This window comes from Rhincodon typus, chromosome 9 (assembly GCF_021869965.1).
Source record: "Rhincodon typus isolate 14 chromosome 9, sRhiTyp1.1, whole genome shotgun sequence".
In the NCBI taxonomy this organism is placed as follows: Eukaryota; Metazoa; Chordata; class Chondrichthyes; order Orectolobiformes; family Rhincodontidae; genus Rhincodon; species Rhincodon typus.
In genome coordinates this window covers 19696527-19712478 of record NC_063340.1, presented here as the reverse complement: position 1 = coordinate 19712478, position 15952 = coordinate 19696527, and the positions used below count along the sequence as shown (strand labels likewise).

At 39.8% G+C, this 15952-nt stretch overlaps 1 protein-coding gene across 1 annotated transcript in view; it reads left to right on the top strand.

The window, feature by feature from the left end:
• sos1 (son of sevenless homolog 1 (Drosophila)) overlaps positions 1-15952 on the top strand; it is a 216869-nt gene that overhangs the window by 151466 nt on the left and 49451 nt on the right. The window contains exon 2 of the mRNA XM_048600934.1: positions 14869-14994. Within this exon, the coding sequence (XP_048456891.1) occupies positions 14869-14994 (126 nt within the window). The remainder of the gene's footprint in view (positions 1-14868; positions 14995-15952) is intronic.

Sequence of the window (15952 nt, the reverse complement as noted above, 5' to 3'; positions counted from 1 at the left end):
CCCATCAAGGGGAAACCATCTCTTGGTTATATCCTTCATGACGTCTCAATCATATCCTCCCTCAGTCATCTCTGCTTCAAGAAAAATAACCCCAATCTTTCCAATCTCTCATCATAACTAAAACACTCCAACTGAGGCAATCACATTCTTCCTATAAAGTGGATTCTGGAACTACACACAAAACTTGTACTCTAGTTGTGACCCAACCAACATTTTATATAGTCCAAGGATCACCTTCCCTGCTCTTGAACACGCTGCCTTGGCTAATGAAGGCAAGTATCCCACATGCCTCCTTAACCACTTTATGTATCTGTTCCACTTCCTTAAGGACCAATGGACACGCATATCAAGGTCCCTCTGACCCTTGGTGCTTCCTAGAGTCCAGTCTGTACCCTCCTGAAATCTAAGGCTATCCTCACTGTTTACTACCCCGCCAATTTTTGATTACCCACAGTGAACTTCTTGATCAACCCTCCAACCTTCAAGTCAAAATCATACGTACCACAAACAGCAAGGGTCCCAATACTGATCACAGTGGAACGTAACTGGAGAAAGGCTTCCAGTCAGAAAAATACCCTTTGATCATCACCCTTTGCTTCTTGCCACTCCGCCAATACTGGAGCCAATACTGCATCCAATTTGCCAAGTTTACTTGGATCCCATAGGATCTTACCTTGGTTATCAGCCGCCCGTGTGGGACTTTGTCAAAAGCATTGCTGAAGTCCAAGTAGATTCTCTCAAATGCATTGCGGTCATCCCCACACACCTGGCCACCTCTTCAAAAAATTCAATCAAGTTGGTGAGATGTGATCTGCCCTTAACAAAATCATACTGACTGTTCTTCATTAATTCCTGTGTCTTTAAGTGCAGATTAATTCTGTCGCTCTCAATTGTTCAAAATTCCATCTTTTGGGCAGAGCAGAATTTTGAAAAAAAATTAAAACAAACACTCAGGTGGATGTAATAGGCCTGACATTATTAATCCCAAAGAGGCAGTGTATTATCCTTTATGTCCAATCCAAAAATTATCCATCAACTGACATCTAAAATGGATGATTTGGCCACTTCTGTTGCTGTTAATGAAATCTTACTGTGATAAATTGGATGCTTCACTTCTTATATCTTCGTTTCTCCCTCTCGCTGTGTCTCTCTCCCATTCGCGCTCACCTCTGCCCTGCCGCATTATGATTTTTAGGATATTTAGCATTTGTTTATTTATTTGATTAATTTTTATATTTGAATTAAAGACCTGTGAATTATATTTCTGAAGAGCTATAACCCTGAATAAATTAACGGGTTTTACTTTTGTGGTGCCATGAGGCTTTTTGGAAATTCACTATCTTGAATTATTGGAGAGATTTAAGAAACGAGCATGGTTTGAGGAAAAATGAAAAATTAGCATAGTGAACAAAGCATTTGATGTTACAGAAGCAAAGGCTGTGATCAAATTGAAAGCTGTTCTGGTGTTCTGTTATATAGCTAAATGAATCATTGTTCAAGGTTTACAAGTTTTTATTTTTGATTTCAAGTGTTCGCAGTATTTTGTCTTTTGATTAGAGTTCTATTGACTTTCTTGAATTTTAAGTATTTACAATTTTGTGTATTTTATATTACTCATTACAGATAAATATATTTAATTTTTAAAAAGGTGGTCTACACTGGCATTTTGAAAACAATATTAATAGAGTATGATATTGCACTAAGTCCATTAAACAATTAAGATCTGTCAGGCATTCATAACTGTAAGGACAAAGCATAGAAATAATATAATTTTCAGATCACTTGGGGCAAGATTTGCTTTCAGGAACTGCTGTTAGATTACTTACAAAGTTGAAATTCTAATATTTTCAAATCATTTTTCATATATTCTCGGAACATATATTAGAACACTCAGCAGGCAGTTCCTGGGTTTTGAATGGGTTCTGTTCTGGAGTCTTTATGCAGGTCAATTTATACACGAATTGGAACACTGTGCAGAACAATGGAAAGCAGCTGTTCATAAGTACAGAAATGTTCATATGTCGGATTTATACAATTACAGCCACGTATGGGATTGTGTACATAAGTCTGACATTCGTAAATTGGGGATCCTCTGTACAGACAATTCTGTTAGGTTGGAATGAGGCACATTAGGTTGAGTCTTTTAGAAAACCCAAGTACTGGCACACCTGTTTGTCTGAATGGCCTTTGTCTGTGTCACTTAAAATTTACACATGAAACCACTTGTGTAACTTACTACCACTTTATTGATATCATAAACATCATAATTAACATTTTACTCATTAGCGTAATTAGCATTGCTTGTACTAAAACTGACAATAATCAGTAATCTCATTTCAGTTAATGCTTACAGGGCATTGGGAAATTGCTGGAGTAAATAGGTTTTGATTAAACTGATTTCAGAACTGTAACTCCCTAATCTAGCAGCAAGTAAATGGGAGAATAATGTGGAACAATCTAATATAAATTTTGTTGCATATTTTTAGCTGTCAATAGTGGAAGTACTTAAGTATTAGAATCAATTATTAAGGAATTAATAGCAGAACATTTGGCAAATCACAGTCTAATCAAGTAGAGTAAACATGGTTCCATGAAGGGGAAATAGTGGATGATTAATTTATTCGAATTTTTCAAGGAAGTCCCAACCAGGGTAAATAGAGGGGAACCCATAGATGAGTTTTATTTGGACTTGCAGAGGCATTCGACATGGTACCTCAAAAAAAGCTAAGACATGCTGTAAGAGCCCACAGAGTTAGAGGTCGTATATTGGCATGGATAGAGAATTGGCTAAAGGGCAGGAAACAGCCAGTGAGGATGGGGGTTCTTTGTTAGTTTGGTGACTTGTGATGAGTGGGGTTCCACAGCGATCAGTACTGGGACCACAACTGTTCACAACCTATTTTGATGACTTGGAGGAAGAATGTCAAAGTATGATAGCCAGATTTATAGATGACACAAAAATAGGTGGAAAGGCAGGTTGCAAGAGGGATACAAATAGGTACAATGAGATATTGATAGGTTAATTAAGTGGGCAAAAGTTGGCACATGGAGTGTAATGTGGAAAAATATGAAGTTCTTCATTTTGGAAGGGTGAACAATAGAAAAAATTATTGTTTAAATGGAGCATAAGTGCAGAGAGCTTCAACACAAAAGGATTTGGGGTTACTTGTGCATGAATCGCAGAAAGCTAGCACATAGGTGCACACATAATCAGGAAGGCTAATGGAATAACAGCCCTTATTTCAAAGGCCTTTGAACGTAAGAGTGGGGAAGTCTTGCTGCAACTGTACAAGGTGAGACCACATTTGGAGTACTGAGAGCAGTTTTGGTCCCCTTAGTGAAGGAAAGATACCATTTCACTGGAGGTAGTTCAGAGAAGATTCAGTAGGCTGATCCACGGTATGGGGGAAATGCCTTATGAGCAAGGGCTAAACAGGTTAGGACTCTACTGACTGGAGTTTAGAAAAATGAGACGTGATCACATTGAAATTCTTAAGGAGCTTGGCAGGATAATTGCTGACAAAATGTTTCCCCTCTATGGGAGAGTCTAGAACCAGAGGGCATAGTCTCAGAATAATGGGGAGATGAGGAATTTCTTGAGAGTTGAGAGTCTTGGAGAGTCAAAGAGTCAAACAGCACAGAAACAGACCTTTCGGTCCATCTCGTCCATGCCAACCAAGTTTCCCAAACCAAACAAGTCTCACTTGCCTGCGTTTGGCCCATATCCCTTAACCTTAATCTTTTTTATTCATATACCTATGCAGTGTCTTTTGAATGTTGTAACGTTGTCCTCTGGCAGTTCTTTCCATATGCAAACCGCCGATTACATGAAATCTTGCCCCTCAGATCCCTTTTAAATCTTTCTTCTCTCTCCTTTAAAAATATGTCCCCTAGTTTTGAACTCCCCTACTGTAGGGAAAAGACCACATTCACCTTATGTATACACCTTGTGATTTTACAAACCTCTCTAAGGTCGTCCCTCAACCTCCTATGCTCCAGTGAAAAAGGGTCCCAGGCTATTTTTATACCTTAAACCTTCCATTCCTGGCAACATCCTGGTAAATCTTTTCTGAACCTTCTCCAATTTAATAATATGCTTCCTATAGTAGGGTAACTAGAATTGTATGCAGTACTCCAAAAATGGCCTCACCAATGTCCTGTGCAACCTTAACATGATGTCCCAAGTCCTAGACTCCGTGGTCTGAGCAATGAAGGCAAGCATGCTAAATGCCACCTTAACTACTCTGTCTACACGTGACGCACCATTCTAGGAACTACGTACCTGAACCCCTCGGTCTCTCTGTCCAGGGGCCTGCCATATAAGACCTGCTGTTGTTTCATCAAGATGCAATACTCATATTTATCCAAATTAAATTCAATCTGCCGTTCCTCAGCCCGTTAGCCCAGTTGATCAAATCTCTTTTGTACTCTTAGAAAGGCTTCTTCACTGTCAACTATACCACCAGTTTCGGTGTCATGCTTCCTATATTCTCATCCAAATTGTTTATATAAATGACAAACAGAAGTGGACCCAGCACCATTCCCTGTGGAACACTGCTGGTCAGCCCTTCAGTCCAAAAAGCAACCCTCCACCACCACCACCCTGTGTCTCCTACTGTCAAGCAAATTTTGTCTGCAGTTGGAAAGTTCTCATTGAATCCCATTTGATCTCGCCTTACTAATCAGTGTACCATGTGGAACCTTGTTGAAGGCCATGCTAAATTCCACGTAGACAACATCTACTACTCTGCCTTCATCTATCTTCTCCACCATCTCTTCAAAAATCTCAATCAGGTTTGTGAGGCATTATTTCCTATGCACAAGCCAGGCCGGCTATCCTAATCAGATCTTCCCTGTACAAACAAGTGTAAATCCTATCTCTCAGAATCCCTTTAGCACTGATGTCAGACTCACCAGTCCATAATTCCCACACTTCTCCTTTAAAAAACAGGCACAACATTAGCCACCCTCCAGTCCTCTGGCATCTCACCTGTGGTAATAGATGATACAGATATTTCTACCAGGGGCCCCGCAATTTCTTCCCTAACTTCCCACAACGTCCTGAGATACACTTGATCAGGTCCAGGAGATTTATCTACCTTTGTTTTATTTAAGACCTCCCAGCACTACCTCTTCTGTAATGTAGACTTTTTATTTGGAACTCTTTGCCACAGGGAGCTAGGGAGACAGTTGTTGAAAATATGTAAGACTGAGATTGATTTTTGATCAGTAAGGGAATCGAGGGTTACAGGGAAAAGGGCAGAAAGTGGATGTGTGGAATATCAGATCAGCCTATTGAATGGTGTAGCAGGCTCAAAGGGTCGAATGACCTACTGCCATTCCTATTTTTTATGGTCTTAGTCATGAGCAACAAATAGGAAATGATATAATAAAACAAAGAACTGCAATGCTGCAAGTCTAAAGCAAAACAGAAATATCTGGATAAACTCGGCAGCATCTGTGTCTGGCAGCATCTGTGGAGCGAAAACTATTAATGAGTCCAGTTTTTGAATGGAAGTACTCAGAAGAAGATCGCTGGACTTGAAATGATAACCGTTTTATCTGCAAATGTGCTGCCAGACCTGCTGAGTTTGTCAAGCAATTTCTTTTTCTGTTTTTGTTTCAAATAGGAAATTATTCTGGATTATCTGTATAAGTACCACTTCCTGAGATACTGTGGTATTTTCCCTGGTCTCCCTGGAATAGAGTTATTTTGAGGATGAGCTATGAAATAGAAACTCAACAATAACATTGCTGAACTTACTGTTTACAACACATTTTATCTAGCAGTGGGGAAAACATGTATTAGTACTGGCAATATCCAACAAATAATTAATGCAGAAGAGACATTTTAGGAGCTGTTGGTGTTGGCAAATTAGACTATTACCTGGCAGGAGTGTGCCATGTCATGAGAACATAGAAATAAGAGCAGAAGTAAACCATCTAGCCCCTCCATCATTGAATAAAATTGTGGGTGGTCTGATTAATGGCCTTAACTCCACTTCCTTGCCAGCAACCTGGTAACATTTGATGTATTTTAATGGAATTCCTTCATCTAATATCTCACCAAGGTTTGTATGCTGCATGCCTAAATGTGATGAACATGGGATTCAATTGGCAGTTTTAAAGGAACAAATGGAATTTCAGGATTCTGGTACTAGAAATGCTGATTTTTGTCATTTCATTTGAATCTAGTGGTAAGATCCCGTTTTGCACTTCATTGCCACCCAACCATCTGTTCTCTTACAGCTGTTTTGTTTTAAATGTTTAAAAAATAGATTAAGCCAATAATGTAGCACTTCCTTTCTTGAGTTTTTTTTCCTATATCTTGCCAATACTGCCTCATTTGAGGCATGGTTTCATGGATGGTTGTGGTCAACATTCTGTTCATTTAGGTATGAAGCTTGAGCTTTCGACTGCAGGAGCATCTCAGTGTGATAAATTGCATTTCTATAATAAAAGATTTCATAAAGAAGTTTTGGAGGTCAGTTATGATAGAATAGGGACATGGAGTGCACATACTAGCTTGTAACCTATTTAGAATTGGTGAAGTATAGAGGAGCACATGAAGCAACTTCAAACAAAAGTGGAAACTTTTAATTCATGGAGGAACGGAGCCATTGGAAATGTACTAGACTAGGAATGAAGCGACTGAGCTGGTTAAAGTGCCTGCTCAATAAACATGCGATCCAGTGTTCATTTTCTAATGGAGTCTAATGAGCAACCCGGTAACTTAGTGGTTAGCACTGCTGCCTGTAGCGCCAGGGACCTGGGTTCAGTTCCAGCCTTAGTTCACCATCTGTCTGTGTGGAGATTGCACGTAAGAGTCGTAGAATCATACAGCATGGAAATAAACCATTCGGTCCAACTAGTCCATGGTGACCATGGTCCCAAACTAAACTAGTCCCATTTAGCTGCATTGGGCCCATATCCCTTGAAACCATTCCCAATTCATACACCTATCCAAATGTCTTTTAAATGTTATAACTGTACCTACATCCACCACTTACGGAACCTCATTCCACACATAAACCACTCTTTTTTGTTTTTTTTTAAAAAAAAAGCTGCCCCTCATGTCCTTTTTAAAACTTTCTCCTCTCACCTTCAAAAATATGCCACCTACTTATGAACTCTCCCACGCTAAGGAAAAGACCCTTGCTATTCACCTTATCTGCAACCCTCAGGATTTTATAAACCTTTATAGTATCACCCTCAACCTCCTACATTCCTATGGGCTAAAAAGGTCCCAGCCTATCTGTCTTATTTTTATAACTCAAATCCTCCATTCCCAACAACATCCTGATAAATCTTTACTGAACCCTCTCCAATTTAATAATATCTATAACATGGTGACCAGAACATACTCCAGAAGACACCTCCCCAACATCCTGTGGAACTTCAACATGAGCAATGAAGGCAAGCATGCTAAACGCCTTCTTAACCACCCTGTCCACATGTAACACAAATTTCAAAGAATTATAGACCTGAACCCCTAAGTGTCTGTATTTGACAAGACTACCCAGGGCCCTACCATTAATTGTATTAGTCCTGCTCTTGTTTGTTTTACCAAAATGCAATACCTCACATTTATTCAAATTAAACTCCAACAGCCACTCCTTGGCTCATTGACCTAATTGACCAATATCTCTGTAATCTTTGATAATCTTCTTCACTGTCGACCATACCACCAATTTTGGTGTCATCCATAAACTTACTAATCATGCCTCCTATACTCTCATCCAAATCATTTATATAAATTACAAACAAAAATGGACCCAGTACCAATCCACGTTTTCCCGGTGGGTTCCCACTGGGTGCTCCGGTTTCCTCCCAAAGTCCAAAGATGTGCAGGCTAGGTGGATTACCAATGGTCATTGCAGTATTATAGATTTTGAGGTGGTGTGGGGTGTTGGTGGGATGCCGTTCGGAGAGTAGTTCAGACCTGATGAGTCGAAAGGCTTCTTTCCATACTGTAGGGATTCTGATTCTTTCACTTTTCTACCAATATGCTTCAGTTCCTTTGTGAACAGTGGGTACAGGTAGTGGTGGGGGAAGAGGAGTTGGACTCAAATGCAACATCACCCTGGAAATTTAATTTTAGTTTGATAAGCTAAGCCTCCTATCAAGGTTTTGTGGTTTACTTTAGTAGCATTCGTAAATGGTACCTCTTTCAGATCATTCCCCTTTATTGGCAATCTTTGTTTATATTGAAGGAGGCATATATAGAAACTGACTGACTGAAACTCTGATGAAGTGGAGGTTCATGTTTGTCATGTGTGTCTCTGGAAGTAAAAGCTTTTCACCGTGTAAACATCAGACTCCAGTTCAACCATGAAATAGAATACTTGGCTATCTGAAATAGAACACCAACCAGCAGTAATGTAACTTCCTGGAAGAGACAGATTTTAGAAAATTCCCAGACAATTTAAATAGAAATATGGATTGAGATTTTCCCCTCTCAACCCCTTCAGCAGCTTTAGAAGTCTCACAGTCTAACATTTCGCATTCCTTTTGTGTACATTGATATTTATCTCAGCTTGTCAATGAGTTTTTGAATTCTTGTACTGAATCATCACTTACTGCATAAGTATTAAGTCATGTTAGTCAGAGGCCATGTGTAGGGGGAGGAGATCTCCTGCTATTTAACTTGGTTCAATGGTTGCATATTTTATTCATAGATTCTTAGGATTGTTATTGAGGATAGGCTTTCATTTCTCCTTTGTAGCTTTTTATTGGAAGTGTGGAAGTCACCTTTAGTGCATTAAACTGTAAGGGATCTATGGATGGCTGGAATTTTGTATTGATAAATTGGTGACTGATCACATGGATGGGTGATGCCGATTCTGCAGATGACAAATGTGCTAGCTGAAGTAATACATATAAAATGTTAAGTTTTTTTTTTAATTGGCTGATTCCCAGTGTTGCTCACACTTGGTATTGCATTAAGGTCTTTAAGGTAAACTGTACATTCAGTGCCACTGGATTATTGTGATTAATGAAAATGCAATTTGACACTGCTAAATTGGTTAATAAATGAATGGTATTTTAGTTCAAATAAAGGCCACCATGTTTTCTTGGTAAATATTGATGAAATTGTTATATCTTGATTAATGTACTACACTTTCATGTCCTTTTATTTTAAGTCCACCTGGCACATCCTGAGAAAAATGCTCATTGCTTGTGTATAGAATGTGTTATATAGTTTGTTGGTATTGGAAGCATGGCCAAGGGTGTTGGGTCAATATGGTAAGAACTATAATGCTTTGACTATCTGTGAAAGGATCTAAGATTAATAGGCCTGGACACTTAGAATTTATGAATGCTCAAATATCAAAGTAGTGGTTAGGGTTTGCTGCGCCTGATAGTGGTGGGAGAAAGCTTTGGTTTTTTAGGTGGGGTGAAGAATTCTTAGTGTAGAAGTCTTGGCCAGTTAAAACAGTAGGCAGTGCAGGGCCTGGATGCACTGACAGGGAAATGGATATTGTGTTTCTTAAATAAGATTGCAGTACTCCTTCAATATTGGGGAATGTTATGTTGAGGCTACTTGGTAGGTGATAGTATAGTCTTGGATCACGTGTGAGGGTTGTTCTTAGAATTTTTTTACAATCTTACGGTATTTACCCAAAACTGACTCGTCAATAATAGTGTTCTTGAATTCTGAGTAATAAGATCCAGCGTGGAGTACCACTTGAAGACTTGAGCATGTAAACTGGGCTGATAACTTCACAGTGCAGCATAGAGAATGCTGCATTGGTGATGGTATCGTCCTTTGATGGCATCATTTGATAGGTACGATGCTAAAAAGAAATGAGGGACTTTGCTGGTGTTCTGGCTTGCATTTATTCTCCAGTCAATGCTGTCAAAACAGAATGATTATTTCATTGCATTTTGGAGCCTTTTTCAGCATAATAACTGAGAATTTACACTCGTTAGCTGTGACTTACTTTGCACTATCTATAATTACATCTTTTTCCTTTTCTGTTCACATTTTAAACTTCATTATTTGAGACTCTATGCAGTAGAAACCAGCCCTCCTTGAGGAGGACTTGATAACAATGTGGAGCTGGAGGAGAACAGCAGGCCAGGCAGCATCAGAGGAGCAGGAAAGTCGACGTTTCGGTTCGGGACCCTTCTTCAGAAGAAGGGTCCTGACCCGAAACAACAGCTTTCCTGCTCCTCAGATGCTGCCTAGCCTGCTGTGCTCCTCCAGCTCCACACTGTTATCTCTGACGCCAGCATCGGCAGTTCATACTATCTCTCTTGAGGAGGACTTGCTGGTTTTGTGCAATTAAGATCTGACTTGACGTTGATGTCAAAACTTCTTAGACCTACATGGATTATTGTTTAGGAATTTTTTTTTGTGAATGGACGTGTTGGTTCTAGTGAGTACTTAAAATATGTATCCAGTATATCGGTTAATCTCCATTTTGTAGTATTCTCATTAACGTTTTTAGAAGATTCTTGCTTCTCAGTGTGATTACTTTGGTACGTGAAGAGTTTGTTTATACTAGTGGTAGATAAATATTTCCAAGATTATATCTGAGAGCTCCTGCAAAATATGTTATAGTTTTATCTGCTGTCAATTATATAATGCATTGCTTCACAATATCTGTTGTATTACAGAAACCAGGGATTCATTATTCTGCTTGGGCTGTGCCAAAACCACAGTAAAGTATTAGAAAATATCAGGTCATTTGCCATTTTTATGAAGCTATTCATCTGAAATGCAGTTTGGATATTTGTGATCTCACTGCAGCCCCAAGTTTGATTGAGCCTTGCTCATTGTTTCATGCGGACTTTGTAAAGTATTGAATGTGTGTAGGAAAAATAGTTGGTGCGCACTGATTATGAATGGCGTTCAGATGGATAAAAATCAAGTTACAGTTGTCTAGGAACCTTAGTAGACTGGATGCTTCAGAAATATAACCAGTGCAGAGCAGCAATCAGCAGTCACTAAATATTGAATAGTATAGTCAGAACATAGAAAATAAATTGGGAGAAATTATAATCATATTGCATAGATTGAGTCCAATTTCACTTTGAAGCCTTTGCTTCCAGCCTTTGATTACTCTCCTCATGCCTCAGTGATTAGAATTGAGCAATGTAAAGAGGAGCTGCAGGGCTGATCCCTAATGTTAATAGTCTGAATTTTGAAGGAAGGATGGAGAGATCTTAGAAGCATGTAAATTCATTAACAGAATGGAGAAAGGAAATCTGGAACACAAATTTGAAATTTAATTTAGAGATTAAAGCAAGGGGACGTTGGTTCAAATGAATGAGTTCTAAATTTAGGATTGAGTACCAGAAATTCTTCTGTCAAACTGATCACTGTGTGGAATAGTCTTCCATATAGAAAAGTGGATTGGAAGAATGGGGAAGTGTTGGCATAGTGGTGTGCCAGACACCAAGGTTCGTGTTCTGGAAACATGGGTTTGAATCCTACCACAGCAGATGGTGAAATTTGAATCCTGTTAATAAGTAGTGGAACCACAAAAGGCTTATCTCGTAATGGCTTGCTAGGAATCTCATTAAAGGAGGACAGTTTTCCTTTTGCTAAAGGAAAGTGAACCAGATGGGATTTATGTCAATTGGCTGTGGATATATGGCCTCATTAATTTCATATTTTCACTGAATTCAGATTTCCTGGTAAGATTTAAACCTAGGACATTGCACTGGGGTTATGGATTACCAGTCCTGTAACAGTATCATTATGGTACTGCTTCCCCTGACTTCAGCTTCATCTGCCCACCTATTGCATCTGTTCATGACTATAATGGTAGGAGTGACGACCCACAATGCTCGTAGATACAAAGTCTGGTCCTCATGCTGAGGTTGCCCTTCATCGTGTTGTGTGACACGATCACTGTGCTAAATGGGATAAATTTTTGAACGGGTCTAGCAGCTTGACTGGGTATCCTTAAAGTACTCTGGGTCTTCAGCAGCGACAGAATTTCATTCAACCACAATCTCATGGCCTGGCCATTCCACCCAACCCACTTACCCACTCTACCATTGCCACTAAGCTAGAGGCTCAACCTTGGTTCAATTAAAAGTGCAGGAAAAGGTGCCAGGCACAGTAGTAGACATACCATGATAATGAGGTTTCAGCTGGTGAAACTAGAGCACATTACGACTTGGATGCCAAATGGTGGAAGCATTATGTCATTGAGCTAAGTGATTCTGTTACCAACGGATCAGATTCAAGTCCGATAGTTCAGTCCAGTCATGAATGATAGTGGACAACTAAACAATTACTTGGAGGAGGAGGCGACTCCACAAATGACCTATCCTTGATGGGGACCCAGCACATCAGTGCAAAAGATACTGCTGAATCACGAGTGAATAAGGCACCCCATGTCTGCAAGTAGTAAGATCTGGACAACATTGAGGCTTGGGCTGATGAGTGGAAAATAGCATTATGCACTGTACAAGCAGCAAGCAATGACCATGTCCAACAAGAGAGAGTCTAACCATCTCCCCATGGCAATTGAAGGCCGCCTTGGAGGACACTTACCCAAAGATCAGTATTGAATGTTCTTTACCTCTGAAGTGTTCCCCGACTAGGAGGGAACATTGACCACAACACTGCACAACCCTGTCACGGCAACCTCTGCAAGACATGTCAGATCATTGACGTGGATAATGCCGTCACATGTGGGAATACTACCCACCACGTACACGGCGGGTACTCGTGTGACTCAGCTAAGGTTGTCTATCTCCTATGCTGCAGGCAAGGATGCCCTGAGGCAGGGTATATTGGTGAGACCATATGGGTGCCACCACAACGGATGGACACCACGCAACAATTGCCAGACAGGAATGTTCCCCTCTGTCGGGAAACATGGTCAAGGATATTCAGCCTCCGATTGGCGTCCTTGGCGTCCTCCAAGGTAGCCTTCGAGATACACAAGAAGGCAGCATGCCGAGCAGAAACTGATAGCCAAGTTCCGTATCCATGTAGACAGCTTCAACTGTGATCTTGGGTTCATGTCATGCTACATGTGACCCAACCACACTGTTCTGTATCTATAAAATTTTGCTTACTGTCCTGTTTTGACACCATCACTTTGAGATAAAGTGTTATGATCTCTGCCTTAATTCATTGGTACAGTTTGGATTACTTATTACTTTGGTCAGACCCTCGGCATGCAACTCTTATACCTATCATGTTATTCCAGCCATTTGGTTTGTCTCCAGCACCACCTTATTTTTAATTTTTTGTAGTTATTTCTCAGCTTCATTTAATTGGATTATAGGTCATCCCTTCTCTTGTTATTCAGCTGTCGACACTTTACTCACAATGTATAACACTTCTGATCACCTGCAGGGACTTATTATTCGACACTCCACCCACAACATTTGTATGATCTTTTGATCTCTCTGTCCTTGATTTCTTCACCCATAAATTCTATATCTGTGTGCTTCTCTCTCACTTCACCTGACGAAGGGGGCGACATTCCAAAAGCTTGTGATTTCAAATAAACCTGTTGAACTATAACCTGCTGTCGTGTGACTTTAGATACAGTTTTTATAGCATGGAAAGAAACCCTTCAGCACATTGTGTCCATGCTGGTCATCATCATATCCATCTATTCTAATCCTATTTACCAGCACTTGGTCCATAGCTTGGTATGCTTTGGCATTACCATATAAACACTATTAAAATGTCTTGATGGTTCCTGCCTCTACCACCCTTTTGGTCAGTGAATTCCAGATACCCATCACACTCTTGGTGAAAATATTTTTCCTCCTAATCCTTACTTAAAACTGTGACTCCTGGTTATTGACTCCTCTACTATGGGGAAAATTTCTCCCCATCTACTTTGTGCTTCAAAACTTTGTACACCTCATGCAGATGCCCCCTTCAGCCTTCTCCCTCTAGGGAAAACAAACCCAGCCTATCAAGTTTCTCTTCATAGCTGTGTTGTTCTAGCACAGGCAACATTCTGGTGACTCTCTTCTGCACCCACTCTAGTGCAATCAAATCTTTCTTATAATATGGTGACCAGGACTGCACACATTTTAAACAGCGATGTATACAGGCGCAACCTGTTCAATGTTTCTTTGTGAGATAAGCCCTGCATTCTGGAAATTTGTTGAATTAACCTCTGAGCTGCTTCTAAGCAAATGTCTTGTATTTTTTCTCAATTAAGAGACCAAACTGTACTTTAGATGTGGTCTAACCCATAAATGGCAACATTCCAGTTGTCTTCCTAATGATTGCTGTTCCTGCACTCTAAATTTTTGTGACTCATGTTTCAGGGCACCAGTAACCCTCTGCACCTGAGTTTGACAACTTTTTTCTGGATATAATTAGTATATTGCTTTCCTGCTCCTCCTACCAAAGTGGAAAACCTCTCATTTACCCACATCTGGCAGGTTTTTTTTTCCCCCCACACTCAAGATGCACACATCCCTTAGTACATGCTCTTTCTCCTCTTGACAACTCAGCTGCCTACCTATCTTGGTGTCTTTCGCAAATTTAGCTACCATATGTTTGGTCCCAGCTGGTCAACTTCCAGAGAAGTGAGACTCTTCGAACAGCATATGTCAGTAACTGATACCACTGTGCCCAAGAGGGTACTTTTTGCCAGACCTAAATTTGTAACCTTGACTTGATCTTTCTGTGTAAATGAATTTGGGTGAGCTAAATGACCTTCCACAGCTGTCATGATCCAAAGAAAAAATAATTGTTTCAATCAAGCAATTCTAAAGCGTGCAACCTGAAATGCCACAGGTGTGGATTGATTTTTCTTTCAATATTTGAAGTATGACATGAGATTTTAAAATTTTGCTATATTTGCATCGATTAACAGTTCAGTTGTTTGTTTTTTGATTGTTAATTCTTTTTCCATTTGCTGTTGTCAGGTTCAACAACAGGTACATCCCAAACTTGCCTCTACTGAGGATGCCTTGCAATACATTGAAGAGCTAATCCTACAGTTGCTGAGCATGCTTTGTTTAGCCCAACCTCGTAGTGTTCAAGATGTGGAGGTAAGGTGATATCGCATTAAAAGTACTTGAATTGCATCGGGAGATCCAAATCTTTCTCTTTGTAAAGCATTTAATTGCTCATCATGACTTACATTCATTTTGCAATGAAGAAGTTGTTTGGATAACCTTTTCATTTTATTTCATAAGTTAGCACTTTTCTTCCAGTGTCTTTTGCTTTTGATTCAAACTTGTACAGTTCCCCTTTTCTCCCTTTACCTTCCAACCCCCAGGCTCCATCTAATACTCTTCTATACAATATCATTGTTCTTTTTCAGTCCAACCATGCTGGTATTATTGATTTCTCCACCCTCCTAGTTTCAAAATGATACTCCTGCATTCAACATGACACCCAACTCCTACACCAGTTGCTATCTGCTGTATCACTGACACCATGACAGAAGATGCAGCTATGAATGAATCAATATTGTGAAAGTTCCACCCTACAGTAAATTAATGTGAAGATAACAGAAGCACAAACAAGCATTTCAACTGGAGTAGGGTTAAGGTACAGGTGAAGCTGGGTGATCATAAACGTGGATAGGCTGGACTTAGTAATGAAGCAGCATGATGTAGGCTTTGCAGCTTAGCTCAAGGGTGGACAGGATCGCAGAGCTTTCAGGATTTCCCAAAATGATAACTGGGAAAAGGTAGAAATTGGTAGTCCTTTAAGTTATTGTCTTAGCTAAGGTTGTAATCTGTGTATATTTTTGAAACTGAGCCTGTGGCTTTGGATGTTGCAAAGAGCAAATAGGTGAGTTGAAGACAAATAACTTTGAGGAAATGAATAGAGCATTGGAAACAGAAGCCATTGCCAAAGGTTCTTTATGTCCAATTTGGGTAGGTGAAATGGTAATATTGGAAGAGGCGGGCATGGATGGGAGATACAGGTGGAAATTGGAGAGATTTTTTATTTAAATCTGCAACTAGATGATGAGATATAAAGTTAGACGTGGAACAA